Source organism: Aspergillus nidulans, chromosome IV (assembly GCF_000011425.1).
Source record: "Aspergillus nidulans FGSC A4 chromosome IV".
In the NCBI taxonomy this organism is placed as follows: domain Eukaryota; kingdom Fungi; phylum Ascomycota; class Eurotiomycetes; order Eurotiales; family Aspergillaceae; genus Aspergillus; species Aspergillus nidulans.
In genome coordinates, this window is record NC_066260.1 from 650,017 (window position 1) to 677,796 (window position 27,780).

The following is a 27,780-nucleotide window of genomic DNA, read 5'->3' on the forward strand; positions in this document are numbered from 1 at the left end:
ACAGGCGATGGAGATCAAGAGGGTTGAGGAGAAACCAGGATGAGGAAGGATTTTGCGAGTGGGAAGTAATCCTAGACGAGTGAGTACCTTGGTGCCCCGATCCCAGCTCTCGACGCGTGCGTCTTCTGTGACATTCGTTCACTCGCGAACCATTGACAGCAGCTCATCTTGTCTTGGCTGCTGGATGGACTCACTGAGCACTACAATCTGTTCACACTCTGCCCGACAGAGATCTTGAATTCGTTACTGTGATTATGTTCGTCGGTGAGTTTAGCTAGCCCGTACCAAGCCAGTGTTTTTCAATAACTTCTACTAACACAATCTCGCTCAAAACATAGTCACCAGACCGCGATAATCAAGAAACCATGAGACGACGCACCGACTACCCGAATTGATAACTACATCTGCTGATTTGAGCCAGGTCAGCCAGAAGTGGTGCGGTCAATGGCCCGCCGACCCACCGAAGACTTACGGAAACCTACGTACGGGTGGCGCTGAGGAACAAGCCCGACGTCGACGCCAATTAATGTGGGAAGATCACTCGATGCGCCAGCTAAGACACAGTTGACGAATCCGGGAACTGCTCAGTAGCGCTCGTCATACTCAGGGTGGACCGCAAGAGGCGAGGGAGGCTTATGGAGGATGTGAGAGGAAGATCATTGGAGGTGTTTGTGGGCAGTGATATGCTTGAAGATGTCCAAACCTTCTCGTTCCAAATCTCACGGTGTCGCCCAACTTTGGCCTACCAAGTCATCACTCAAAAGAAGCTGCTCCAGTCCTTTAGTCAATAAGCAGTTGAGCAGTGATTGGTTCTGGGCTGGAATTTGTCGGCCACCGACCGGTGATTTTGTGACTAGAGCCATCGATACTCCTGCCAAGCATTTTGACAGGGAAGTCCTCGACAGGGAAGTGCTACTGAATGGGCTGATGCGAGATATCGGTTATTAGGGCACGGAAGAGTGCAGGCGCATTCATTCCAGATTGTCTACATGGTCAATAAAGCATGAGGGTGTCTGAAGAAACAGCGCTAAGCCAGCACTTGCATCAGACCATACTCGATAGGGTATAGTGGTAGCGGACACGGGCTGTGTGAACGGACACCAGAATGGCTTCGCGTGTCAGCTTCAACCTCAGCTCTACTGCGCGCTCTGGAAATGTTTCAAATCAACCGTGAGCTGGCAGCTTTGGGAATCGAATGGAACCCCAGGCGAATTTACTACCTCGAGACTTGGAGATATCCTGAGGTTCGTCAAACGCCACCTACAATCCATCCTGTGCCGTTCAGATTGGCTTATCTTGCACTAGGTTGAATCACCTACCCGTTGGAATATTCGAGATGGTCTTCTAGAGGACTTTCAAGTCGAGGAATGGCTAAATCAGCGCGGGGAGTTCTCACCTCCAGTCCCGCCGGCCGAGGTTGGAAATGGATCTCACGGAGGGATTCGTTTATTAGCATGCAACTACCATCTATTTCCAAAGATCAGCGTAGGCATGTCCCCTGAGACTTTCGGCCTGGTAGAATCCAGACTCCATCTTCACCCGGCCACATTGCCCGCCTTGGAAGTCGCCACGGGAACGTTTTCTAGACATTTTAATAGTGGAAGACATGGAGGGAAGAGAATATGTTTGTCATTTTTTTCCCACTTTAAGACTCGGCCACTAATGAATTAAGCAATTATTTTGAAGGCTCCGCAAAAGTATGAGATTGGTAATTACATGCTGTCGCTAACGTACGATATGAGTTCACATTGGACCACAGCTCTACTAGCTGGCGAGTCTATTGTTGACACGGCAAGTACTATCTTCAATAGGTCTTCGCTGCCTTTAGCACCATTGTCGCCCTGTGACGTTGTTCGCGAGTATCTTATGTCATCGCCAACGCTGTGGGATCATCCCCTCATGCTGCCATGCATTGTGCTTAGCCATCACCTCAGGAGATTGCAACATCATTGCAACAGGGACCTAACCCCAATTGTCATGGGTATCGAGGCCCAACTTGGAGTGACACGAGTAGGCCGAAGAAATTTCGACGCTAGGCCTCGCAGTATAAACGCGATAAAAGATGGGCCAGTCGCGAGAGTTCAATCTGAACATCTCACTGTGACTATCAATACGCAGCTCACCAGAGTGGGTTTCACTGCGCGTAATCCAAAATGGAACTATGAGGCGTCGGCGTTGCTTGAGAAGATCGTGACCGAGTTAGCAGCCTACACACCAGCACTAAGACCAGAAGCGAATGAGGAAATTCTGGGTGTACTGGATCACAACATCACTTTGGCCAAGTCACTTGAGGACAATGTTTTGGGGCTTCAGAAACGATTGGAACTGCAGCTGAATGTGGTAGGTTGTTTAATGATATATCAAGTGCATAACTGACCTGTTGCAGCTGTATAGTTTCGTCGCCCAGACGGACAATCGGCTGAGCGCGCGCCTTGCTGCGACAGCAGGGCGGGATAGCACTTCAATGAAGATACTGGCTTTTATCACGACGATATTCCTTCCTGGTTCTTACGTTGCGGTACGTCCCCATTTCACTCCACTGTCTCTATACTGATTCCCTGCAGTCGCTATTCTCGATGAACATGTTCAATTGGGAAGACGGAGCATCCGGTTCTGAGGGCCCAGGCTCGGGTGGTTCTACCATTTCACCCCAGTTCTGGATTTATTGGACAGTTGCAGCCCCTCTCACTGCCCTGACGCTGGCGGGATGGGCGCTATGGTGGAGTTTCGAAAAACATCGGTATGATGAGCATTTGGAAGGCAACAGACAAGATACCCGAGTGAAGATCCCACCTTGGTGGCGAAGAATACTGGAAACCCGCCACACTCTTAACCCCGGGCTGGCAGGTCCGTTAGGGGTGGCAGGTGGCACCCGTTCCTGATCAACGTACCGAGCCGTATCCGGGCAGGGAATATGATGCGCATCGACCACGGCGTGTACTCCCTGACCGACGCCAGAGCAGGTCTAGATAAGGCTGTTGGGCTCACATGTAGCCTATCTCGCCTTCGCAAGTTGCCCCGCTCTTGCCTCCAACTGTGCCCCTCCTTGGTCTCACACTCCACAGACTTTCGTTCTCTATCGTCCCCCTTCAGTTTAAGGTCGTTTCCCAATAACAATGACTTCACTGACCCAAAAAGCAGACGACTATCTCCGCTTTGCGCAGCAGCGGTACGAAACTAGTCGCCCAAGGTCGAAGGCCCAGCATCAGCGCGCTACATCGCACCTCCCGGGTGGAAATACCCGATCGGTGCTGCACGCAACGCCTTTCCCACTATGCATGCAAGCTGGCAAAGGTAATCGATTGGTTGATGTGGACGGATATGAGTAAGTGATTTCTCGACCGCCTCCAGTCCAACTCTGCTAAGTCAGGCCAGGTACATCGACTGTATGGGCGATATGACCGCCTGCCTCTATGGCCATTCCCACCCGGTGATTATGGAGACTGTGGATTCGACCATGAAAAGTATTGGGATGAACCTCGGTTCTTCAACTTCAGCAGAGGCTCATTTCGCCGAAGCACTATGCGACCGATTCGCCTCCATTGACCACATTCGCTTCTGTACCTCGGGTACGGAAGCTAATCTCTACGCTTTGAGCGTAGCACGGCAATCCACCAACCGTACGAAAGTTATTGTTTTTGAAGGTGCATATCACGGCGGTGTATTGTCATTTTCCCACGGCATTGCGCCGAATAATGTGGACAAGGACGACTGGATTCTTGGGCAATACAATGACATCGATGGGGCAGTGCAATTGATTACCGAAAACAAGGACATTGCCGCCGCGGTTGTGGTTGAGGGGGTGCAAGGCGCTGGCGGGTGTATACCGGGATCTGCCGGTTTCCTCCATGCTATACAAGATGCTGCAAGAGAGAATGGCATTATCTTCATACTTGACGAGGTCATGACTTCGCGTTTGGCGCCGGGCGGACTACAATCTATCCTGCTGCATCCGGACCACGGCACCCCCCTCAAACCAGATTTGACCACTTTTGGGAAATGGATTGGCGGGGGCCTGAGTATCGGTGCGTTCGGTGGGCGACGAGACCTGATGTCGGTTTATGATCCGCGCACATCGATCATCCACCATTCCGGGACATTCAATAACAGCACACTTGCTATGAACGTTGGGTGCAAGGGTCTGACCTCGGTGTACACCCCCGAAGCATGTACTAGCCTGAACAACCTTGGCGACGAACTCCGCAGTGGCTTGCAGGAGCTAGCAAAGGGCACGAAAATGGTTGTAACCGGGTTGGGTGCAGTGATGAATATCCACTTTGTTCGGGCGAGCGGATCGAGAGTCGTTGCGAGAACAAGCGATCTAGAGGTCAACTCAGGCAGCGTAGAGGAAGCCCTGCGAGACCTCCTCTGGTTCTACCTGATCGAGCGCGGGTTCTGGATCGCTCGTCGGGGAATGATCAGCCTGATCTTGGGAACTGGCGTAGAGGAGGTGGAGCAGTTGAAGGGTGTCGTTGGGGACTTCCTGGAAGACTTCCGGGAGCTTGTTTCTGCATAGTACGTACTTTCTCTGATACTGCATCACCATGTCGAGTGCTGCAAGAAACTTGGCTCTATTTAGCCTAAAAATCTCGCTCCACATCTACCTCCGAATGCCCTTTGAATGCCTTCCAAACTCCCCCATCGGAACTTCCCATCCCATTTTCGGCAATTGATGTGCAGCCCTAGCCTGAAGCTCCACCGGTGACGCCTGCCCACCGGTTAATCTGGGGAAGCGGGGTTCCACTGCCATAAAAGCATACAAGTTTCCCAGGCTTCCCACCAATAGCTTAGCATACAATTGACACTGGCTCAAGATGTTATTTGAAACTTTTCTAAGTCTGCTTCCTGTAGCAGCTCTGGCAACCGCGGTCTCAACCCATCCCCAAACTCCATCAGACCTCATTGTTGCCACATCGAGCGGTATAGTGCACGGCATATACAACGACACAGCCCACAAAGTGCGAGCATTTCTAGGAATCCCTTACGCTGAACCCGCAACAGGAGACCTGCGCTTCGCACCGCCGCAACCAAGAGCCCCTTCCCAGCACCCAATCAACGCGTCGAGCTTTGGTGCTCCATGTCCACAGGTCTACAACTATGACAATGAGTCTATCTGGAATGTTCTTCCTTATCGAATTCGGAATGTCGAGGATATGAGCGAGGAATGTCTTTTTGTCAACATCTGGACGCCGGCGGAACACCAAACAAAGAAAAGCGGGGCTGGGAGAAAGGGGAAGGCGGTTATGCTCTTTATTCATGGAGGTGGATTCGGTGAGGGGGCCGGGTCTGTGGGTTTCTATGATGGGGTGGATTTAGCAAGCAGCGAAGACGTTGTTGTTGTCACGTTCAAGTGAGCTCGTCAAAAATCTCCTTCCGATGCTCGTGATCGGTTTGGTTGTGGTGCTAATGGATCAGCTACCGGCTCAATGTCTTCGGATATCCAAATGCACCTGGGTTAGATCCGGCAGAGCAAAACCTAGGGCTGTTAGATCAGGTACGTGTCAGCCATACCTAGTACCGATTATCAGACAGGGATGGATTCTCACAAGACCAGAGACTAGCAGTTCAATGGGTACACCAAAATATCGCCAATTTTGGCGGTGATCCGGACAGAATCCTCCTTTTCGGCCAGTCTGCCGGTGGTGCTTCGGTTGATGCTTATGCTTACGCTGTATGTGACTTTCATCTCTCTCTGAGATGGCTCGAGTAACAGCTAACCGTACTATAGTATCCAGAGGACCCTCTCGTAAGCGGATTTGTACTCCAGTCCGGCACCGTCTCTCTGTTCAACAACGCAGACACGGCCCATGCCAACTGGAACCGCCTGTCGACTGCTGTGGGATGTAGCGCAGGAGATGGGTCTCTGGCATGCATGCGGAGTGTCTCATTTTCCCGAATTCTAGAAGTTCTGGGCAACGGGAGCTACACATTCACGCCGGTGGCCGACAACCGGACTGTTTTTTCGGACTATATTGCTAGAGCAAAAGCTGGAGGGCTGGCGCGTCTTGTTCGTATTCGTACCCCATTAACCCGTTGCCAGGTATAGTTTGAGGATGGCTAACGAGCTACGACAGCCTACTCTAGCAGGAATAAACGCCCGCGAATTTTCGGCCGGCTTCCCCCTCAGCCAGAGCTCCATCAACGAGACGGCAGTGACTGAAGACCTATTCGGAAGTTTCAGTTGTCCAGCCTATCAAGCCGTAAAGTACGTATCTATATCTGTCTATTCGATAGTTCAAAATTGTTCTATCCAGAAGCTTACGAGTAATCAGAACTCGACTGCGACAGCATATTCCTACATGGCGGTACGTCTACCACGGCAACTTTACCAATCTCAGTCCCAAACCTTGGCTAGGTGCTTATCATAGTGGTATGTGATCTCAAGTTTGCTTTCGACTGCTTCTAACCGGGTGTTGGGTTGAAGCCGAGCTTCCTATACTCTTCGGCACATATAATATGACAACTATACCGCAGCCGCCGAGCTTACGGGAGGTGGACGTCAGTAAATACGTTCAGAGTACGTTGAAATTCTCTCCATGGCTTTTCGGATAAATGGTTGTCGCTAATTACCTCGTTATAATCGCAGGCGCATGGGTCGCCTTCGCTCAGAACCGTCACACTGGGTTGGAAGATTACGGATGGCCGTTGTTTACCTTTAATGGTTAGTTGATTCCCAACTGCTCTCGCGGGTGACGACCGGAGCATATCCTATTAGACAAAATCTATTAACGAGCACCAACAGAAACCACGCTTGTCAATCTGGCAGTCGACAACCGGCCGGGGGCTGTGCTTGGCTCGGCAGAAGACTGGGATAGACACTGCAGAGGAGATGTGTATATCGGGTACACTATCCCAGATTCTCTTCAGCTTCATGTCTACAACATGTAGTGAAGCTATCAGTTTAATTTACCAATCTGCTGTCTGGGCGTTCGGCCGCAGACTCTAGGGGCTCGCCTCTGCGCACTTTAGTTTGATGGTCACTGTAAAATGAAGAGCACTTTCCAACTGGCTGATGTATGCCAGCAATTTCTCATACCGTACATAGCTGCCATATTCCATAAGCACTCTTGATCGCGTGTTGTTGCCCGTTATTGCCTGGGGTTCGCGTCAAAGAAAAAATACCTACCGTCAACGTCTTGTGAGTCTTACGATTCACCGATATGGTAGACCAAAATATTAATAGTCGATTAAATCATATCAAAGCTCGGTAGTTATTGTCGCGGACTACGATCTCAGTGGTGTTAATAGGGCTCTACCAGTCATGTGCGCACGTGCAACGACGCATGGAGGGTAGGACGGCAGCGATCGAATCCAATTGCAGAGTTGATCGAGCATCGAACCGCAGTCTCGAAATTTCCGTTAACCTAATCTGACAGGCATCGAGTACAAAAACGCTACCTTGTCTTACTTACCGACCTAGCATACAGCCCGGGCTAGTGCCGCTGCCCCGACCTTGGTATATATCAAATGACCCCTACCTTATACTCCGTACTCAGCCCTCTCTAAAAAAAGATGCCTATTTGTAGGAATCAGGCTTACCTACCCCAGACGCAACCCAGCTGCGGAGCCCCCGCCAGTCGCTTGAAGGTTCCGCTGACCAATGGGACGCCTAAAGCCGTTCCTGGTCGCGAGGCTGAGCATGGAAGATTGCCGAAGCCCAGGGTTCCAAGACCAGACTAACAAAGGTCTGTCTATGCGTCAGCCAAGCCAGCTGAACCTGGGGAAGGCTCGGAATCGACGGCAGTGCTGCGCCGATCATCCCTGTTGAAGAAGACTTTGGTCTGGGCGTTCGTGTTGCGGTCCTGGACCAGGCGCTCGGTACCCGAAGGCCCTCGTATTCCGGTTCTCCGTATAGGCAGGCAGGAAGTTGACAGGAGTGGGATGAGTGGATGTCTTAGCTATATAAAGAACAGTTCATGAGGGATCTCGCAAGGCCGGGTATGGAGTCTATTGTCGTGGCAATACTATCATGGTGGGTTCCGTGGATGCTGATTATGTTATTGTAGAAGGTAGAAATTTTCCCTCCCTATTCAGAAATCTCCATGGTGGACTGTACTGCCATTTCACTAGCAGTTATTGTGGCTGGTCTGGGTATAATCGGTCAGATCAGGCCCAGCTTATAGTCCCGATCAAGTGAGACATGGCAGAGCCGTACGAGCTGGGGCGGACATGCTGGAGAACGAAAGTGAACTCGGTTATTCTTAGGTAAAACCACATGACATACTTGCATTTAGGCAGTGCCAAAGGTCGAAACTATGGCTCTCCCTGTTTTGCCCACGTCTACTCCAAGTCGGGTGATGTAGAACGATATGCATGGTCCACGATCGAGGCTGAATATGAACTCGAACCGACGCTGGGATCAGGCAATTATTGGCGTGGAGAATTCTAGCCGCATCTGGTGATAGGCTTATGACATGCTGATTCTCCATGGTACTGTTGTACTATTGCGGTACGTAGTAAGCAGCATACTATATGCCATGTTTCTGATCCTTCGGCCGTGCAGGATGAGACTACGTTGAATATTGTCTCATTTAGGCCGTGACTCTATGATCAAAGCCGCATCAAGGCAATCCGTGGCGAGGCATAAGGGCACTGCCTGCCTTCAGGAAAGGTATAAAGAGCACTCCTCTCCAGTCCAGCATCCTCTTTCTCTCCATCATCAGAACAACATCACTTCCAACAAAGCATCCACTCCCAGTCCAAGAAGCTAAAACCGCCTCTTATACTCTATCTTTAATCCAAATTCATCACTACCGACCCTCAAAACAGAATGAGGTTCTTCACCACCACCGCCCTCTTTGCCCTCCTGGCAACCTCCACCCTCGCCAACCCTATCGAGATCCGCCAGGCAGCCAACACACGCACCGTGACCCTCACCAACGAAAACAGCGGCCACGGCCAGTCATCCGATATCCCCACTGACGGCGTCGACGTCGCCATCCCACCTCGCTACCCAGACCTGTACAGCCCGACCTTCCGCGTTGACAGCGTCATGATCACGGCGGGAGTCGTTGAGGGGGCGAAGTGCGTTGTCTCGGGCAACCGCGTGTCTGACAACGCGCCTGTGACTCTTGTCACGGTTGATGGCCGGAAGAACTACGCCAAGTTCCCTCAGGGAGTTGCGAAGCCGGAGAGTCTGAAGATCAACTGCGTTTAAATGGGGGTTGTACTGTTAATCAGTTCTGATATTTCGACAAATTCCTGGTTGTCGTTCCTTCATGGGTTGGCCGCCCGTCTTATCCAGATGGTGTTAATTTCTTTATATATCTTATATAGTCTCTCCTTTAATTGCTGCTGGTAGAAGTTGTTTATATGATGGATGGAATTGCCTACTATGGTCTTTTCGTAATTTTCAAGTGCTCTTTTGACTACGTATTATAAAAATGAAAAGCCTAATTTCCTTTGAGTCAGTCTGCCTCTGGAGCAGTCATGCTTGTGCCGACTGCTCCGTGGTCTATGGAGCATCGACCTCGCGTAATGCCTAAGTTGGTTGTATTGGTCAAATTCCAAGGCAGACGCTATACGAATGAAATGCTCGTCCACTTATCAATACCTTGTCCTCATTACCTAACAACTAAGATAGATAAGCCAGGTAAGGGTTATTCCTTATCTACTTCAGCATTGAACAATAAGAGCAGCAAGCCCGGCAAAGGGTCTTGACCCTCCGGTTGGAGAAGAAGAGACCAATATAATAATCTCTCGTATTGACTCCAGGCTATGGACGAATAGTAAAGTGAGCAGAGTTCATTCTCTAATATCAACTTCCCTCAATTTCTAAAATAGAGCTATATGTAACTGGGAAAAAGCAATCCAAAGATCGCTCCTTCAGCTGGCGCGAGTAACCACTTGCCGACAAGTGCTATTCAACTGCGAGAACAAGAGTAGAATACACTGATTACGATTCTTACCAGGTAATATGGTTCATTTACGCATATATACGCTTCATCACAGCAGTTAATCCAGGCGTCCAGTGGAATGCTGGTATGGGAGATAAAACATTCATAGCCCACTTGCACTCTAGAATTTTGGCAACTATATGGCATCCGATATACTAAGTTATCTTATTAAAGCTCTTGCACGATCCTATCTACAATAGTGTTCGTGTAGTTCCACAACATAGTCGAGTAATCTGTACAAAACGTATACCCCGTGTAGAACGTACTAGCCTGGCCCTGCAGCCCATAAAGCTTCTTATAGAATCCCCCTTTGACATCTTCTACCGAAACCATCAATGTCTCGGGCGAGTGCGACGCAAATGCTGCAATCTCCGGCTCCTGGCCGTCCTTGATCCCGAAGGTCCCGGCAGAGCTCATCCGCTTTAGGTCGTCAATGATCAGGGCCCGCGCCTCGGCCTCAGTCAGGTTTGCGTCGCCGATGATCTTGTTCATGAAGTAGCCCGGGACGCCGGAGTACTCGAGCGCCCAGTTGAAAGGGGTTGTTGGCAGGCTGCCGGGTTGATTGGTGGGATCGGTGTTGAGGATGTTGAAGTCATTGGGGACGGCAGTGTTGGTTAGGACGGCGGCATAGTAGTTCACGTATGTCCATTTGGAGAACAGGGCAGACTCTTGTTCGGTGAGGTCGAAGCCGGCCAGCTTCTCCAGCACAGGTGGGAACGCGATAAGGAGTTTCTTTGCGCGAATCAGTTTCTGCGCGCCGGTCCGCGCGTTCTGGATGACCACCTCGACCCCGGTTTCGTCGCGGGTGGTCCGGACGGCCATCGAGTCGTAGAAGATGTTGTTTACCTCGTCAATGTAGTTCGCAGCCTTGTTGAAAAGTACGTCCGTCCCATTTTTGGGGCGGATGTACCCGCCGTTGAGGAGGGCGTCGATGTGCGGAATGCCAAAGTACTGAATCACATAGAGGGTGGGCCTGTCGAGCATGTTGCCTACATTCTCCGCGAAGGTAAATATTAGGTCAACTGCGCCCCATAGCGCGTACTTGTCAACAAATTCCCGAAACGGGCGCAGCAGGATCTCAGGGACCTCCTCGGGCAGATCATACAGCCCTTGCGCCAGATAATTGAACTGCTCGATCGCGCCGCGGTACAGCAATGCTGCGGCCGTGGTGGTAAGCAGCTCGTTACCAGGCAGGACGCGCTCGCCGGTCCGAAAATTGACGTGCTGGGTCAGAATGGCGCCTGGCAGGAGAGGTTCGTAGTCCACATCTAGCTGCGCGAAGAAGTCCTTGGTGATCTTGTTATTGAAGTACCCCTCGACCCCGTAGTTGACATAATCCCCACTGGGCAGGTAGAGCGTCTCCGCGTGGCCGCCCAGCTTACTTTTTTGCTCAACAAGGGCGACAGTGTAGCCCTGTTCGCGGAGCTGGACAGCCGCAAAGGTGCCCGTTGCGCCCCCGCCGAGGATCACCACATCGCGGTCGATCGTGTCTTGGGCATTGAAAGCTGCGGTTGCGGCCGTGCTCAGCAGCGTCACGGAGAGAAGGGCGCCGAGACGCATGGCGGAGGGTATGCGTGTGCACTGTCGGGCTCACAGAGTGCGAGTCCATCGCCCTTAAGAATTTTTTGGGGGTCTTTAAATTTCGGGGGGTTCTCTTTGGGGCATACCGTCGATTTTGGGTTCCTTCTGGCGCAAGTATCAGCGGCTCCCATTTGCCGACACCGGTGGAGTCGTCGCCTGGGGATCAGCCAATTTGCATTCCAAGAGCAGCGATCGTCGAGGGAATCGATAGTGTGTGGGCCAGCCAGATCGCTGCGCCTGTGCCTGACGCTCTCGGCGTCGCGCCTGGCAAGGGCTAATGTCGTTCACGTTCATGGATCATTTGTCGTACATAATGGGCTGTATGAGATTGGAACAGACAGCGTTGTCTGCAAGACATTCGATAAGATGATGCGAATGAAGATGCAAGCAAGGGAGGACCAGTTCAGGCCCAAAGACATGATAAAAAGGGCATTGTATATTCAGGGTAGAATAACTGCACATCCTAAAAGCGCCCATACCCTGTCTCAAGCAGTCTCAAAGTCAATTCAACGTCTCATAATGCATGTCTACTGGTCTAGGCCTGGGACGGGGGAGGACGAAGGCCGCTACCATCTTGTCAGGAGTGAGGCTGACCGATATACATTGTAATAGCAACCAAGGCAGCCGTAGTCCAAAGTTTTTATTTTTTTCTCCTTTTTTTTCTCGCTGTTTGTTGTTGTTGCTGCATGGGTACCTTGGATATTTAAGGCACATCGGCTCTTAGGCAACAGGGGAGTTCGGCACTTTAAAGAGCAGCGGAAATCACGATACGGTCTAGCGATGGCGTATACTCTCCTGACTTACCGAGACTGCAGCTATCATGCACCAGTCAGTTATAGGGTTAGATCTTCTTGAGTGCACGCGGATAGTCTGTGTTAGCCAAGCAATATATTGACTGTGCGTGCCAGCCAGCTTGCCGCTCGTGAAAGAGGAGAGACGAGAAAGTAAAGAAAAATAGGAGAGCAAATTTACATCCGGGCGAACGTTAGCTATCTTATTGAGCGAAGTATATTCTTTGTTGTTGAGAGAAACAATAATTTGAGTAGGAACCTGGCGGTGCCTAGAAGTACTGGGCATAAAGGCAGCGCACGGTAACAGAGAAGAGAGGGAGAAGGGGCATCACTTGGACCAAGGAGAACAGGTGATGACATTGAGAATACCCTAGCATCCCGAATCACAAGGCGTGAGAACTCATATTTCTCTTGAGGTCAGGCAACTGGGAGCGCAGAGTAACAAGTTTGCAGAGACTGGATCTAGTCTGACTAGAGTGCATCATTTTGCCGTGAACAATCAGATCTACATAGTGATACCAAGCCATACGAAGAGTCTCAAACTAGGGTACAGAAGGCTCATACAGTAGAAGTTCTGTCAAGGCCATGACGGTGATCTAACCGCCGTTACCCACCAAGTCCAGCACAGAGACCAGTGACCGTCGTCACCCAAATTCAATTGACACGTCGTGTTCTCCTTATTCATCGTCGTCGCCAATAATCGTTTTATCAGACTCATAGTCGTCATCTTCGTCCTCGTCCTCGTTCGGCCTCTGTAGTCTCCCCTCAGGCTCTTGACACTCAAAACCGTCATGCTGCGCCAGCTCGCCATGCTTATAAACCGACTTCTTGGGGTAGAGGCACAGGTCTCGCACAATCTCCCGGGCAGTGCTACTGTCTGCCTTTGCCGACAGAGTGTCCGGTGCCTTCCCCTGCTCCACCCACTCTATAAGTGCACCCATTGGGCTGACCGGTTGCGGGCCGAGGCCGCCGGCACAGTGGCGGACACCGGGTGCCGTGAATATGCGGTAGAAGTCTTCTATGTTTGAGGAATTTCCAGGCGATATGGTCTTGGTGACTGAGGCGTGGAAGTCGAAGAGGTGTGCAGGGTGGACGAACTGGTCGGCGAGTCCGACCCAGGTGAGGAGCTTCCCGCCGCTCTTCTGAAAGGAACGGAAGTTAAGGTAGGAGTCACTGAGGAAAGGAGACGATAGGGCGAGGGATATGTTGAAGGCGACAAAGTATTGGTTGTATGTCAGGGTGAGGATGCCGGTATCGCGATAGAGGTGCTGGAGCTTTGCCTCTATTCCCATCTGCGGAGCAATGATGTTCGTGAGCCACCCGGCCGCAGGAGCAAAGGGTTTGGGGAGCCACCTGCCAGTGGCATTGTCGAAAACAGTCTCTGCAATACCGGAGAAGGTTGCACCAGGGACCGTCCCAAACCAGTACTGTTTCCCATTGTGGCTCGGCCCGTTGAGGATCTTACTTACAATGATCGCCTGGCGCTCGGTGATCGTGAAGTTGGTATTCCCAGCTTCACGGCAAGTGACGGTTTGCCCTATAAGAGCAGAAGTATTGAACGAGCGTGGACAGGATATGAGGAGGTCGTAATCGGTAATGAGACCGTCTACGAGGCCATCATCCGGATCGCAGGATTCAAGAAGCGCCGCTTCGAACTTGTCGAAAATGCATGAGGGGACGTACTCACCCTCATTGTACATCACAACAACAGGCCAGAAAGCTGCAAGTCCAACGTGGCCAAAGCCCAGTCCTGGAGCGACGGCAAGGATCCCGTCAAAGTCGGTAGGATACTTCGCGGCAGCGGCGTAGCCCTGGCGTCCTCCCTGCGAGCAGCCGGCCCAGTACGAGTACTTGGGCTCGACGCCGTAGAACTGCTTAATCACGTCTTTGGAAGCCACGGCCATGTCATGGATAGAGCGGTAACCGAGATTCTTGAAAAGGGGCTCGTTGACGGTGCCGTCCTCCTTGAGTCCCCAGAGCCCCGTGTCGGCCATGATGGTGTTGTTGAGGGTAAGTCCTGCGTCAGTGGCAGAGGCTGCAAATCCAGCAGCAAGGGGACTGATCATGTTGAAGTCGTAGCCGGCTCCAAGACCGCCTCCTCCTGTTGCAGTGTAGCGAGTGTTCCAGGTGTCATGGGGAGGCAGCCAGACGGAGACGAGGACGGTGTCGTTGTCGCCTGGGTGGGTCAAAACCATTGAGACGTTGCAAAAGGTCAGCGGAGAAGAGTCCCCTGTGGCTCCAGCAATTGGCTCTCCGGTAAGTCCAGTGACGGGGGGGTAGGTGAAGTTTTGGACGGTGTTTGAAGTGATCCAGAGCACTCTGGCGTCGGGGATCGAGGGCGCCTGAAGGCCATCACAAGCCGCGCCTGAGCTAGCTGCGGTGTGAAGATAGAGAGCCATCATTGCCACCCAGCAGGGATGTGAAGAGCTCAGTGTGACAAGTTATGAATGGCAGAGCAGAAAATTCAAGAATTAGAGAAGATGTTATATGCCTTTGTTGTTGACGCCTGAGGCATTACAGCCTCTGTACTTCATTCACCAAGAGAAAAAAAGGATAATCTTAATTCAACCTTAATCAGGCTTGGCCCTTTAAGAATGTTTGCTTGGAAGAAGCAAATATAGTTTTCTATTTTATTCTGTTATGTGACTTACAGAGTGAACTCAAAGTATGCGAGACAAACAATGGACTAGGTTCAGAAATGGGAAACTTGGGAAGAGCTTCAGCTCAGCTACATAAAAGATACTCATATTCGAGACCCAAAGATTGGTGCCTTCATACCAACAGGTGGCTTCATATCTCCTAATCCGACCAGTCGAACTACCCAGCTCAGCCGTCATCACGTCGACGATGGAGCGGGTATAGCTCCAAAGCTGAGCTGTGTAATCCGCATAAAAGGCATATCCTATATAATATGTGGAGCTGAGCTGTGTAATCCGTATAAAAGGCATATCCTATGTAATATGTGCTGCGCTGTTCTAAAATGCGTAGAGCTCCCGATAGAAACCATCACGCACATCTTCTGGGGGGCCATGATCGAGGCCGGCCAACGCGAATCGAATGCGACGTACTCGGGCTTCTTGTTAATCAGGTAAGTGCCGGCATCGCCCATGCGCCTGAGATCGTCCAGGACCGCCATTGAGTGCCCTCGTTCAACCAGCTGCATGGCAGCGTAGGAACCGGTGGCACCGCCTCTCAAGATGCAGCCATCACGGGTGATGATATCCTCTTGCTGGAACTCAGGAGCCGCAGCTAAGGCCGGGGTGCATGGTGCGAGGATTTTGAAAAGGCCCATTATGATGATGTGTTCTCTGCCCCTGAAACTTGCCAGTCTGAGGATAGCCTGGAACGATTATGAAAACCCTGTAACCTGCAGCGGCTACACTAATGACTAGTGATTGAGCCTGCAGAGTCATGCTAGGAAGCGGTCATGGGCTATAAGGATTAGGAAGTAGCAGCTGGCAGAAACGCAGAAAGAAACATGCAATCAAGCAAGGCAACAGTCACAGGCCGGCCGCAGACGTGCCTATCTTATAATGTTTTTATAGACCTGTGAGGAAGTAGCAACGAGAGAATATATATATATATAAAGAAACTTGAACTGACAACAGGTATACTCGAAAGACGACGTATTCGGGAAGGCCATAACCATTCAAGTAAGCCGACGAATAACGGCAATAATTATCCCAATAATCGCCCCGATAATAAAACCGGCCAAGGCATATCCGAGGTAATACTAGACCCGTATCTCCATTCCCGCTTCGGATCGCTCCACGTTTGTATCTTTGCTCTCTGCGGCGGCAGCTGCTGGGACTCGTAGGCATAATGAGCGTTATAGGCCGGAGGCGGTGCTGGGTAGACGCGGGGAGGGGGAATAGGCAGCTTTGTTTCTTCGATCATTTTCAAGCGGTCCTATGAGTACCCTAGGGTGAATGAAGATGAGACAGTAGAGTTTTGAATGAGTAAGACAGATCAGCTGCGGGTGTGCAGACCTCATAAACGGCCCTCGCATACAGGCAGGCGCCTGAGTGGCTGTGTTGCGCCAGAGACGTTGTACAACCGCGTGTCTGGCGTTTCAAGTCAAGTGGATTCAGGCGCTTGGCCACACTAAGCAATGCTTTATTAAATAGAGCCGTTGGTCGACATATCTACTCCCGAATACGCTAGGGAACGATGCGTCAAATCCGGCCACGGTTAGGGTCAAAGCTTCAGGCAGATTCAGATAGGCGGCGCGGATTCAAAGCAAACAGCAACGTCCCTGAGCGCCGTATACCAAACTGACATATAAGCTGGGGTCAAAAGCGTAGACAAAACAGACTCCCTGGCAATGCCATGCCCAGCGAGCGGAGGCTCCGGCTTGCCATCCAACTGAGCGAGCACTGCGAGCTTGAAGGAATGTAAATAAGGACCGGATTCTCATTAATTACGTAGCTGGAGTGACACTCTACGTACTTTAAAATAAAAGACTTCTATGGTAAAGCGCTTTATGCTACTATGTATTCGCTTTAGGCTGATCTTCGCTTCTCGAGCGGATCTACTGTATCACAGAATCCAGCTAGGATGTCTTTTTCAGGCGCCCATTTATTCCTCCTGTCTTGATCCTTTTGATCTCGGCAAAAGCATTCTTACACGCCTTTACACTGTCCACAATGAGAACTATCCAGCATCAGGATTTGTCTCACCAAAAGAGCGGAGCCAGCAACTCACCAAGCGGGATAACAATCCAAAACATATTTAGAAGCATGAAATATCCCCAGAAGTAGTACCTCTCCGGTCGGGAAAACTCCAATCCGTTGACTAGGAACTCAAACGCACAAGTCCCGTAGTATAGCACGTCGCCGTAGAGCTGGCCTAGCGAGATGATAATCTGCAGCGGATGCCGAAGCGGATGGTTGGTCGCTATAAATCCAGCTAGGAGGAAAGAAAGAGGGCCCCAGAACAATGCGGTGATGGACTCCATGCACATCACGAAAGAGTTCGGGGTGAGATAGCGAGAGTCCGACAGGGCGTATTCCTTCCAGAGCTGAGCGAGCGGGTGGCTGGACGAGGCGAGAGTGAGGAAGTTGAGGGCGTAGTAGCCTTCTAGGACAAGATGAATAGAGCCGCCTGTTTTTTTCTCTATTAGGGTTGCGCTTCTGCTTAGCTGTGAGGAACCTACACAGGGCAAACCAGAGAGTCTTGTAGAGCTCAGAATTTGAGATCTGCGAGTTGGCTTTTTTGGCGAGAGAGGTAGTCACAGAGAACACTATTGTACAGGCCGTTCCAAATATGGCGAGCAGAGTAGGAGTACTGAGTTCATTGGCAATGTAATGGGGGATTTCGACGCCCAGGGGGTAGTAGGAGTGGAGAGTGGTCATTTTGGCAGTGGACAACTACTGTCCGAGCACGTCGATAAGTAGACAATATAACTCTTTTACTTGAATATCTTATCAGGCTCCCTGGTACCTGACTAGCTATTTATTCTGTGGGGATGTTCCTGGTGGTTGCTGCAGCCTAGGGAAAGTGATACGACTCGGAAGCAGAGTATGCGCGTACGGCCCCCGCGGTGTCCGCGGGAACCGGTCTTACTTTGGCCGTACGGCTTACTGAGGGTTAAAACTGTTTTTCCTACGGTCTTAGTTACGTCTCATGGCCTAATAGACCAAGAATGAGGCGTTCTACTTGTCTGTGCTTGATTGTGTCGAGAAGCCGCCGCAGCACAGATAACTCACCTCTGGGGTCAGATGTCCTTCAGATCAGTGTGCATCATCAAAAGTACCCCTTTCCTTTGCAGGAGTCTTCATCAACCTACTTATATATCTTTGAACCGGTGTTCTGCTCCGTAATCATTAAGTCGATCCAGATATCCAAGAGCGCCAACCACACCCCCGGTTGTCGTCCGGTAGATTGAGGCAGAGGCATCCTCTAATTCTTCTAAAAGTGCTCCCAGGCGCTGACTCTTGAGCTCCTAGTGTACGTGCAGAGCCTAACTTTGCGTCCGGATGCTAGCATCATGACTTGAGAGTTGCAGTTAAGTTGCCCTTCTCTAGTTTACAGAGATTTGGCTGAACGTTCAGCCCAGCAGCCAACCTCAACCCTATGCCCAGATGCAGTAATGACTCTGTCGATGTACCGAGTGGATCTATACCCACACACTTGGCAAAGCATCTAAGCCGCCAAGGCACGAAAGATCATCGTCGTCCCCACCGTCCCCCTAGCCCTAAACTGCATGTGGTAATCCGCCGTAGACACGGATACGAACTGCCTTTTGCATGTATGGCTTCAGGAATGGGGCCTCGCTCCGTAGAAAATATAAAGCAAGCCGTGGCTTCACGGCTGCAGAAAAAATAGTCCTTGCTGGTGATTTATCTTTGCTTCTCCTCTCGGAACCTCATCAACTTCGGAGCCGCTTACTTTTACTCGCCTATTCGGAAATTCTTCAGAGCTCTAAACACCACGATGGCTGCCTTCGAGAAAACATACCGCTCAACGCCAATCAACCCCCCGCTATACCAGGATGCTTCGCCTGAGGCCAAGAATATTACCTACAAGAAGGACTGGAATTACTCGCTCTTGGACTGCTGTTCTCCAGGCTCGTTGTGTAAGCTCGCGCTGCCTTCCCACTAATCCGCTGCTGTTGACCGATACCCAGGCTTCCTGACGTGCTGCCTTCCCTGCCTCACCTTCGGACGAACTCAAGCCAGGGCCCAGGACCCAACTCTCAAGAGCTACAGCAGCATCAACTCCGAGGTGAACAACGATGCCATTATCCAGAAAATGCAGAGGTAGTCAGTTCATACGGCTAACCTAGTGTTTGCGCAGTGTCTGATCTTCACCGGCCTCACCCTCTGCTGGTCCCAATGGATCATTCAAACAATCCGACGTGGCGAGATGCGCGAAAGGCACGGTATCAGCGGCTCTTGCTGTGGGGACTGCTGCGCAACCTTCTGGTGCGGATGCTGTACCCTCGTCCAGGAGGAGAAGGAGATGGAGTTGCGCACGAGGCCAGAGCTGACGGGGTATCAAGGTACGCCGCAGATGGCGTATCCATGAAAATTGAGAATACTGTGCATTATGTATATTTCCTTGTCTGTTCGCCTCTATGTGTCCTATGCATGTCCACTGTTTAAGCAGATTCGTAGAAATTGTTCTGCTCCGTGTATCGAACCCCACAATATATGTCTCTAGGAGGCAGTCTAAAGACAGTCTGTGAGCTAATGTAAGATATTTCGAGACAGTTCTGTAGAGATAGTAAGTGAATGAAAGTTAATTTTATCACAGGCTAGAATTCTATCATATCCGACTGCGCACATAGAGGGGATACAAATGAGAAGAAACTGTCGGAGCATGGGTTCCTCCCCTGTCCTTGGGGTGCCCGGTCTGCACAGTCTTAGTCAGCATCTCATTAGTATTTAGCCTAGCTTCCTTGTGCATCCGCACCCCTGAATACTAGACTCCTTCATGCTTCCACAAAAACTAAAGATCACATGCTCACATGGCCACCCTCTTATTGGGGGAACCATTGCCGGCGGGATAATGCTGTTCCGTGCCGGGTCAGTCTAATCCCGTTAGGATAAGATCTCCACATACAAGCTTCCAGGTTTTGCATCTTCAACGAATGCCGCCGCTATTTAATCTCTGAGGGAAATGGCCTCAAGGCTTGTTAACTCATATACGGCGAGCCAGTCCAGAAAGTCTCACAAAAAATCCCGTCTTGGTTGCGGGAATTGCAAGCGGCGCAGGATAAAGGTTCCGCAGCCAACTCCTGCCCAAGCAGCAGCAAATAGAACTGACCGATACTACACCAGTGTGACGAGAAAAAGCCTGAATGCAGCAACTGCCTGCGACACTCTGTTTACTGTGACTATAAAAATGCTACAGGAGACGAAAGAGGTGCCGAACTATGCCGTCAGCCATCAGATGCATGTGATTCTGCACCCGAGCAACAGGCGGACGATTCGTATACCTTTATTTCCTCCAACCAGACGCACTTCAAGCCTCCAAAGCGACGGCATGCTAGGCGCAATGTCACACCAATGCAGGTGGAGCTGCAGATACCGGCACCAGAGCCGTGTGCTGCTGTGGCAAACAAACCGTTCAACTTCTCAGCCACTGACATGGTGTTATTCCATCATCTCATCTCCTCGAAAGATCTAGGCGGCTCAAATCGAATGGCAATTAGCCAATTCACCCGACTCGGCTTCTCGTTCCATTACCTCTTGCACTTACTGCTCGCAATTTCCAGCTTCCATCTCGCGCGCCACGGGGGCGATGATCATCTGAGCCAGATAGCAGGGCACAGTGGCGACTATCTCGCCGAAGGTGAGCGGCACTATTCTCTAGCTGTTGGTGTAGTTGCTGCGCAGATTCCGTCTTTGGGAAAAGAAAATGGTCTTGCACTTTATGCGGCCGCGCTTCTCATCTTTCTGTGTTCGGTTGCAAGGGGACCGCAGCCGCTGGAGTACTTGGCCTTTCGGGACGATGGCCAGGCAGGATCTCTGGCTCTCTTCATGGGCGTAAGGACAGTCCTGGAGACTTGTACCGCGAGCTTTGCCATTGACGCCTCTCTGATGCATGCTGCGGACCACAAAGAGCCGTCCTCAGACGGGGAGGGCAAACTCAACAGTTGGGCGAGAAACCCCACAGTCCTCAATGAATACAGCAGTGAACTGTCACAGCTCAGCCAGATACTTCTCACTGTCCCCTCGAACTGTGATGCCGCAAGCTATCACCAGGCATTTGAGCACCTCCAGTGCATTTATCAGTCTTTATACAGCCCCGATTCTAAGTTAAACGAGCTAGACCTCTGGCCGACGATCTTTGGCTGGCTTTATACTTTACCAAGCCCGTTCCTCACAGCATTGCAATGCAGAGAATCAGTTTCACTAGTTTTGTTTTCCTTCTTTCTCGTGCTCCTCAAGGAACTCGACTCAGCATGGTTCCTTCGCGACTGGCCGGAACATATACTGATTGGGATATTGCACAACCTGGAGTCTTCCCACCAGCCTTTCATTCGCTGGCCAATGGAGGTCTTGAAGTGCCCCTCGTATTGAACACCTGGCCCGCATCACGGTGATGGATAAATATGCAGCCCCACAAAGTTGTATTTACCTATGGAGTTTGGTTGCGAATCAGCTTCTGTCAGGACCCGGTCTGACAGTAACGACAGCTGCTTCTCCCTGAAGAGCATCGCTTTTTTAAGACCCCGAACTCATGTTGCCCCCTTTTCAACAACGGGCTTATGCTGCTATTATGACGTTATAATTGGAAAACAACACAAATCCAGATGGGCCGTGCTATGTCCTAGGCGGCGGCGAAGCGACATTCTCGGAACCAGAAAAAGTGAATGCCCTGGGATTCCAGTGTATTCCGGCTGTCCGATTTCTCGCCGTGCAAGTTAGGATGAACTGGGGCTCTATGAGATTGCTGGTCTTCTGAATGCCGGTCTTCTAAATGCCAGGGGCTGATGCTGAACTGCTACATTAGCTGGGACCATGTCAGTCTGCCTGCTTTGCTTACGCATACCTGCCTGTCCCAATATTAGCTTTATCGCGGGAGCCATGGGTGACGCGGCGGGGGAAGCAGAGGTATAATGGCATTGTTACCCATGTTGCTTCAATCAAGCTTCGTCGGTTTGCTGGTAGGTTCTACAACTCACAACTCATTCAAACGCATACTGACCCACTCTAGAGCATTCCAATTTGCAGCCTATCTTGGCTCGCTACCCATTCGAAACATACAGTCTTGAAAATTCTTGCGAGCGGGCATACGAAGATCATACGATCCTTGTCACGTGTAACCCAGCGTAAAGTCCTGTGCAGGACGATCCGGATATATTATACGGCTGGTGACAAGTTTGGGCGACGAACTACGCCTTAAACTATAGATCCGAAACACGATTCAGGAAACTGGATTATGATGGACTCGGTTGATTGGCGGATTGCCAGACCGTAGCGTCTTTCGTCATAGAACGACCCCACCACGTGACAGGAACGAAACCGGGGCTTGATGTCACTTAATCAAATCTCGACCCTCGATGGCCACGATCTTCCGTTATAAACCCAACCTAGCACTAACTACCCTCATGGTTGGATTTCTAAGCGATAGTATTGCATGATGTCAATGTTTCAAGCAGGCGAACCAGCCTCTTGCATTACTTATCATCAGTACGGCCAGCGTTGCACCGGGAATGCCCCGTGCCGCAACTGTCGACAGCGCATCAACGAGCATGGGCCGCAAGTTGACGGTGAATCAGGCGAAGACGACTACCACAAGAAGCTGCTGACCGATATCTTTCGAACCATTCAGTCGACTGACGAAGCAGGGTCCCAGCCACTACTCGATTTGATCCGCAACGGGGCCACATTCCCCGAGGTACGGTGCTGGCTGGACCAGACCTTAAGGGGGGGCCCGATGCCGAACCAAGCCTCGACCACGGATGTCAGAGACTCGAAGCTGCGCGCTGGATATGAGGTGGAGAGCGGCGCGCCCCCATTTCGGTCAAAGGTTATGGATATCCATTACCTGTGTGATTCCGCGCCCGTAAAAGTGCCCGCGAAGCCGTGGACGACAGTAACAGATGATGACGGATTGGTGTCGCATTTGGTTTCGCTGTATTTTACTTGGGACTATCCATTTTACGCCTTTGTCGATCCCGCCATTCTAATTAGGCACATGCGCGAGGGGAACATGCAGAGTGATTTCTGTAGCCCATTTCTCGTCAATGCGCTTCTTGCAAATGCTTGTGTATGTCTTGGGCATGCAAGCAATGGATTGGAACCAGGCTAATGAAATCCAGCATTATTCGCACTACTCCGAGGCTTATGCGGTACCAGGCGACGTCAAGACGAAAGGGACGGATTTTCTAGCGGAGGCTGAGAGGCATCTGCAGAATAATCGCTTTGAAAAAGGATCGGTCGTCCGACTGGCATCTATACAAGCCACACTGCTGCTATATGAAAGGTAGGCTCGGCCCAGCAGTTGTGGGTTTGTTCCTGTCTGTGACTGATGGTTTCGACAGGTATTCAATGGTAGGGGACGATGATCATGGGTATATTATGCTCAACCAGGCGGTCGAGATGGCAGAGGCGCTGGGGATAATCAACAGCCCGCAGCTCGATCTGAACAACTCGCAAATGTCGGAAGAGATGATCAGATCGGTCCAGCAAACGGCATGGGGTTTGTTTCAGATCGATACGATTGTGCACACCAATTTCCTGCGAAAAAGTGCTGTAAAGGACGTCAGCATTCCACGGCTTGACCGTGAGACCTCAAAACCTTCGGACAAATGGGTGGCGTATCCATTGAACAAGCCTGACCGACCATCGTGGCTGAGTCAGGCATTTGATGAAGCATGCAAGCTGTCTTACATCGCAAGGGACATGTCTTCCACGCTCATCCCCAAAGCCGATGACCCTGCGGGGAACACGGCTGAACAGAAATGGGAGCTCTACAATAAGCTACGGCACTGGGAGGAAAACCTGCCGGCCACCTTCAGTCTGGCCGAGAGGCCGGCGCCGCATATCATCCTGCTACGGTTTGTACAGCGATAATTCTCCGTGAGGAAAAGAACTGACCGGTTGTCTAGGATGCGGTATCATGCCCTATTGATAAATCTATATTGCGACTGGTTCGAAGGCAAGCCACCATTTAACGCCATCACGGGCGAGGTAAACCAAGAACCTTCGACGCAGGTCGCCGACGCCCAGGCCCTGGATATTGCGCTCGCCTCAGCCCGTGAGATTGCCACTCTGACCCGACTACATAAAGCCGAGTATGGAATGGAACGCGCCCACCAATTCGCCATGTACGCCATCCTGCTCGCCCTCTTCACCTTTCTCGAACAAAACTCATTTAACGTCCTCGACCACGACTTCCTTTTACTGACCAGTACATTTTCAATCATTGCCTCCCGATCCCAGGTCGGCATGCATCTATTCCACATCTTTCGACATTCAGTGAAATTCCGGCTGCAGTGCGGCCAATGGGAGAGCTCGGTGGATATGCCGCCCGAGCTGAATGAGCTGTTCTTCAAGAATACATCGCCCGAGATTCCAGACCGGTGGAACCATTACGCAGAAGGGCTGCAGAAACTGGCTGATAACGGGGAGTACATCGGCAGTCTGGACGGGCGATGGCAGTCACATGCCGCATCCGGCATCAATGATATGCTGCGAAAGTACGAGACCTTGAGCGTTGGGAGGGTGGACGAGCTGACTTGGAAGGACCAGTCGGCTGGCTTTGGGTTCTCGCCGTCACCGGCATGAGAATCTTCTGTACATAGGCAGTAATGACCAACACCTTCCTGTCTACTTCGTATACTCTCCCAGATTAGGTATACCCCGGTATTCGCACCCCGTATTCCGTTTCCCCCAGTAAATACTCTTAATACGCCAAGTATTTGTCAGCCAATCGGCTGCCGCTGATCGACATCCTTCGTGGCAGCGCTAAGCCACTCTTGGCGGCCCTGTGTTCTTCTCCAATTCCCCTCCTCAAGAATCCTGTGATCGTGTTCCCCCGTCAGCTAGCCAGTCTCTCCCACCACTCTGGTAACCTAACACGCCTGCCGCAGATTAATCAAATCAATCAAATGTGACCATTCATCCTTTAGACTTATAGCATGGAAAAGCCCAAGAGCATCCGCATCGGCTCAACAAAAGTACGCACTGGCTGCATTACCTGCAAGTACGCTTCTCCCTGCCTGCTTTAGCCTATTCTCACCCCCGTCTCCTAATCCTCCCTCAGATCTCGGCGGATCAAATGCGACGAAGGCAAACCAACCTGCCGCAACTGTATCCGCTCCAAGCGCTCCTGCACCTACGCCAACAATCATGATGGCAAACCCAATCTGCGCATCGTGGTGTACACGCCGCGAGCGACATTCGCGGCCACCAGCGCCGAAAAACACAGCCTCGATTTCTTCTTAGCCCAGATGCGCACTCGCTTTCCGATCCATTTTTCTCAGCGCGTTCTGCAGGCGGCGCATCGCGAGGATGTCCTTGCGCACGCGATCATTGCTCTCGGAGCGATGCAGCAGTGTTTCGAGTACGATGATGCTAGTGCGATCGGGGCTTGGAGTCCTTTGGCGACATTTTCGATGCAGCATTACGGCAGGGCATTACGGTTATTGCAGGAGCGTGTGAATGAGGCTTTCATTCTACACCCTCGTACAAAAGGACGGGGGAGAGCGGCTGGCGCTGAGACTGGAGCCGGGGCTGGTGCGGAGCCGGATTTGATTCTCATCTCATGCATTTTTTTTGCCTGCTTCGAGTGTCTACGGGGCTCGACGCAGGCGGCTATTGTCCATATGCGCTCTGGGCTGAACCTGCTACGGGAGTACGAGCGGGACCCCAGAACAGGGTCAATAATCCCCAAACGCACGATGCGTTCGCTCTTCACACGCCTTGATAACCAGCTTATTGAGATGCGCGGAAGTAGTCTGAGCATGGCCTCGTCGGATGATAACCTCGAGGTCGTAGCGCGCGATCCTTTGCCAGAAGATGATGTGCATGATTCACTAAATGCCTTATGGAACCATATTTTACACGGAATGCTCGACTCGGCACGCGCCTTAGCGAAGGGGGAGGCGCCTAGCCCTTCCATCTCGACGCCCCAGGCGGATGTGCGGGAAAACATGAAGCAGCTCCATCATACCTTTACTCGTCTCTGCATCTCCTCAACATCACCATCATCACCGCCGCCACCAGAGGGGGTCGACTACGGCCAAGACCCCGACATCCTCCGCATCTGGTTCCTGCTGTCACCTATGCTTTTGACAAGCAACACCTGGGACCCGGCGGATGCATGGGGCCCACACAACGACAACTTCGCGCGCATCGTCGCCATCGCCGAAGCCTATCTCGCCCGATGTGCTGCAGCAAACCCATCCCGAAGACGGACTTTCGCATTTTCGCTGGGTATTGTTCCGCCTCTCACACTTACCGCGACACGATCGCGTGATCCGCGCGTACAGCAGAAAGCACTGTACTTGCTAAGCATATGTAATCGCCGCGAAGGGATCTGGGACTCCAAGGTCAGCGTACAGTTTGCGCTGAAGACGATTGAAATGGATCAGGAAGTGCGGGACCAACCGACTGAGGAGCAGGCGGCGACAAGACTGAAGAATCGGGCTGCCGCGTTTGATGATATCCTTGTTGACGATGACGATGAGCGGTTAGTTAAGCATGAGCCGGAGGAGGATGATGGATAGTGTTAGACGTGACAAGGTGGTTATAGACAGGGGGCATATTGAAGGAGTGCGATTTTTTTATGCGCAAACACATACCCGGGTTTTGGGAGTTTCTGAGATAAACGGCATGATATGGTCCTAATGACACCACATTTGTTTATAAACAAATTTGCAGAGAATGTACTCAGTACCTGAGCATCTATGGTGGATTTGTCTTATATTGGAGATCGAAGGTTGAACCTCTTTTGTCTACCAGCCATCCTCGAAACAGTGTCCGACGGTCACAGATGAAATGAAACCTCTACCAGCACATCAATCTTTGTATGTATGAGGCTGGTGGGATTGAAGAACCTGGACTTGCTTTTGATCCGTGCGCTGGCCTGCTTTTAATACTGAGCCCTAACTTCGAGGCTTGGGTGGTTCTCAAGATGTGCCTCACATGATATCTCAACATTAGCCAACAATAGCCCACTCAACTATGGCGGTTTGGTGCTGATCTTCGCTCTCAGATGTTTCAGTGCTTGCTAGGCTCAGTTGGCGCGGGGCCATTTCAGGTTAGCCCGGCTCAGCTTGACTGCCTCTGCTTCCCAATCTCACTTCTGAGTCCCTTTCGCTCTCACACTACGCAGACTCCAGCTCAAGTCTATCATGCTTCGCTAGACAGAACGTCTTATATCCTGAAAAGCTGCTATTCTAACCAGAAGACTTCGGTTAGAAGACTTCATGATCGGATGGATCTGCCCTCGCCCTCGAATACGCGCAGAGAATCAAACCTCGATGAGCCGTACGATGAGACTACATATGCGACCGGTCGTATCCATCACCAAGATATCGTATTGCCTGCCTGCCCGCCGGTCAAATAGGCACGAACGCGGCTGCCGCTTCTACAGAACGAATGCGCGTCGCTTTTCCATTGTTGAAACACGCGCTTCTGGGCATTGCTCGTGAGGACCCTAGCGATAAGGCGGTTATTTGTCTCGGTGATGTTGTCGTGGGCCAGTCAGATGCACAATACGGGGAATCGTACAAAATGATGTGGAAAGACGCTCCCTGGCGGATTCCAGAGATGGGTGCTGAAAGGATCGCCACCCGACCTACTTGCAGCAGTTTCGAATTCAAGGCAAATCTGGTCGCAAAGACAGATAAGATTCGAAAGGGCATATTGAATCTGCTACCATCACCCGACGACGTCCTCTTTCAACCTTCATATGACCATACTGGGGGTGATGGTTGTGCTGGTTGTCAAGACATATTACTCTCACCGGTGATCCGTGACGAAACTACCCGTATCTTGCTACCGTTGCTTCCGAGAACCAGGTTATTAAAGACAGAGTCAGAAGGAATAAGA

At 51.3% G+C, this 27,780-nt stretch overlaps 12 protein-coding genes across 12 annotated transcripts, besides 1 other annotated feature; 8 read left to right on the plus strand and 4 right to left on the minus strand.

Moving 5' to 3' along the window:
* Positions 1–27,780: part of a sequence feature (contig 1.123 816..128436(-1)) that runs on past both edges of the window.
* Positions 1,155–2,882, plus strand: ANIA_10914 (uncharacterized protein; the record flags this gene model as incomplete). Its single annotated transcript, XM_050611905.1, has 5 exons — positions 1,155–1,244; positions 1,306–1,515; positions 1,687–2,340; positions 2,387–2,518; positions 2,565–2,882. The coding sequence occupies 5 exons, from the start codon at positions 1,155–1,157 to the stop codon at positions 2,880–2,882; spliced, it is 1,404 nt and encodes a 467-aa protein (XP_050467877.1).
* ANIA_10913 (uncharacterized protein) lies at positions 3,117–4,516 on the plus strand (the record flags this gene model as incomplete). The annotated part of the gene is made up of 2 exons (XM_050611906.1): positions 3,117–3,325; positions 3,376–4,516. The coding sequence occupies 2 exons, from the start codon at positions 3,117–3,119 to the stop codon at positions 4,514–4,516; spliced, it is 1,350 nt and encodes a 449-aa protein (XP_050467878.1).
* ANIA_10908 (uncharacterized protein) lies at positions 4,815–6,888 on the plus strand (the record flags this gene model as incomplete). The annotated part of the gene is made up of 8 exons (XM_675393.2): positions 4,815–5,350; positions 5,416–5,494; positions 5,555–5,671; positions 5,729–6,040; positions 6,075–6,205; positions 6,273–6,370; positions 6,587–6,661; positions 6,743–6,888. 8 exons carry the CDS (start codon positions 4,815–4,817, stop codon positions 6,886–6,888), a joined length of 1,494 nt encoding a protein of 497 aa, XP_680485.2.
* On the plus strand, positions 8,428–9,157 carry ANIA_07215 (uncharacterized protein; the record flags this gene model as incomplete). The annotated part of the gene is made up of 3 exons (XM_675392.1): positions 8,428–8,449; positions 8,536–8,611; positions 8,770–9,157. 3 exons carry the CDS (start codon positions 8,428–8,430, stop codon positions 9,155–9,157), a joined length of 486 nt encoding a protein of 161 aa, XP_680484.1.
* ANIA_07214 (uncharacterized protein) lies at positions 10,040–11,471 on the minus strand. The gene has a single exon (XM_050611907.1). It carries the CDS (start codon positions 11,454–11,456, stop codon positions 10,065–10,067), a length of 1,392 nt encoding a protein of 463 aa, XP_050467879.1. The 5' UTR covers positions 11,457–11,471; the 3' UTR covers positions 10,040–10,064.
* Positions 12,946–14,667, minus strand: ANIA_07213 (uncharacterized protein; the record flags this gene model as incomplete). The annotated part of the gene is made up of 2 exons (XM_675390.1): positions 12,946–13,695; positions 13,738–14,667. The coding sequence occupies 2 exons, from the start codon at positions 14,665–14,667 to the stop codon at positions 12,946–12,948; spliced, it is 1,680 nt and encodes a 559-aa protein (XP_680482.1).
* Positions 15,095–15,560, minus strand: ANIA_07212 (uncharacterized protein; the record flags this gene model as incomplete). Its single annotated transcript, XM_675389.1, has 2 exons — positions 15,095–15,143; positions 15,283–15,560. 2 exons carry the CDS (start codon positions 15,558–15,560, stop codon positions 15,095–15,097), a joined length of 327 nt encoding a protein of 108 aa, XP_680481.1.
* ANIA_07211 (EXPERA domain-containing protein) lies at positions 16,484–17,674 on the minus strand (the record flags this gene model as incomplete). The annotated part of the gene is made up of 4 exons (XM_050611909.1): positions 17,424–17,674; positions 16,973–17,371; positions 16,718–16,734; positions 16,484–16,651 (listed from the first exon to the last, which is right to left on the minus strand). The coding sequence occupies exons 1-4, from the start codon at positions 17,620–17,622 to the stop codon at positions 16,484–16,486; spliced, it is 783 nt and encodes a 260-aa protein (XP_050467880.1). The 5' UTR covers positions 17,623–17,674.
* ANIA_10907 (PLAC8 family protein) lies at positions 18,704–19,297 on the plus strand (the record flags this gene model as incomplete). The annotated part of the gene is made up of 3 exons (XM_675387.2): positions 18,704–18,845; positions 18,897–18,994; positions 19,067–19,297. The coding sequence occupies 3 exons, from the start codon at positions 18,704–18,706 to the stop codon at positions 19,295–19,297; spliced, it is 471 nt and encodes a 156-aa protein (XP_680479.2).
* Positions 19,892–21,297, plus strand: ANIA_10912 (Zn(II)2Cys6 transcription factor domain-containing protein; the record flags this gene model as incomplete). The annotated part of the gene is made up of 2 exons (XM_050611910.1): positions 19,892–19,993; positions 20,053–21,297. The coding sequence occupies 2 exons, from the start codon at positions 19,892–19,894 to the stop codon at positions 21,295–21,297; spliced, it is 1,347 nt and encodes a 448-aa protein (XP_050467881.1).
* On the plus strand, positions 22,361–24,510 carry ANIA_10906 (fungal specific transcription factor domain-containing protein; the record flags this gene model as incomplete). The annotated part of the gene is made up of 4 exons (XM_675386.2): positions 22,361–22,990; positions 23,028–23,206; positions 23,265–23,780; positions 23,832–24,510. The coding sequence occupies exons 1-4, from the start codon at positions 22,367–22,369 to the stop codon at positions 24,508–24,510; spliced, it is 1,998 nt and encodes a 665-aa protein (XP_680478.2). The 5' UTR covers positions 22,361–22,366.
* ANIA_10911 (Zn(II)2Cys6 transcription factor) lies at positions 24,796–26,453 on the plus strand (the record flags this gene model as incomplete). Its single annotated transcript, XM_050611911.1, has 2 exons — positions 24,796–24,928; positions 24,989–26,453. The coding sequence occupies exons 1-2, from the start codon at positions 24,864–24,866 to the stop codon at positions 26,451–26,453; spliced, it is 1,530 nt and encodes a 509-aa protein (XP_050467882.1). The 5' UTR covers positions 24,796–24,863.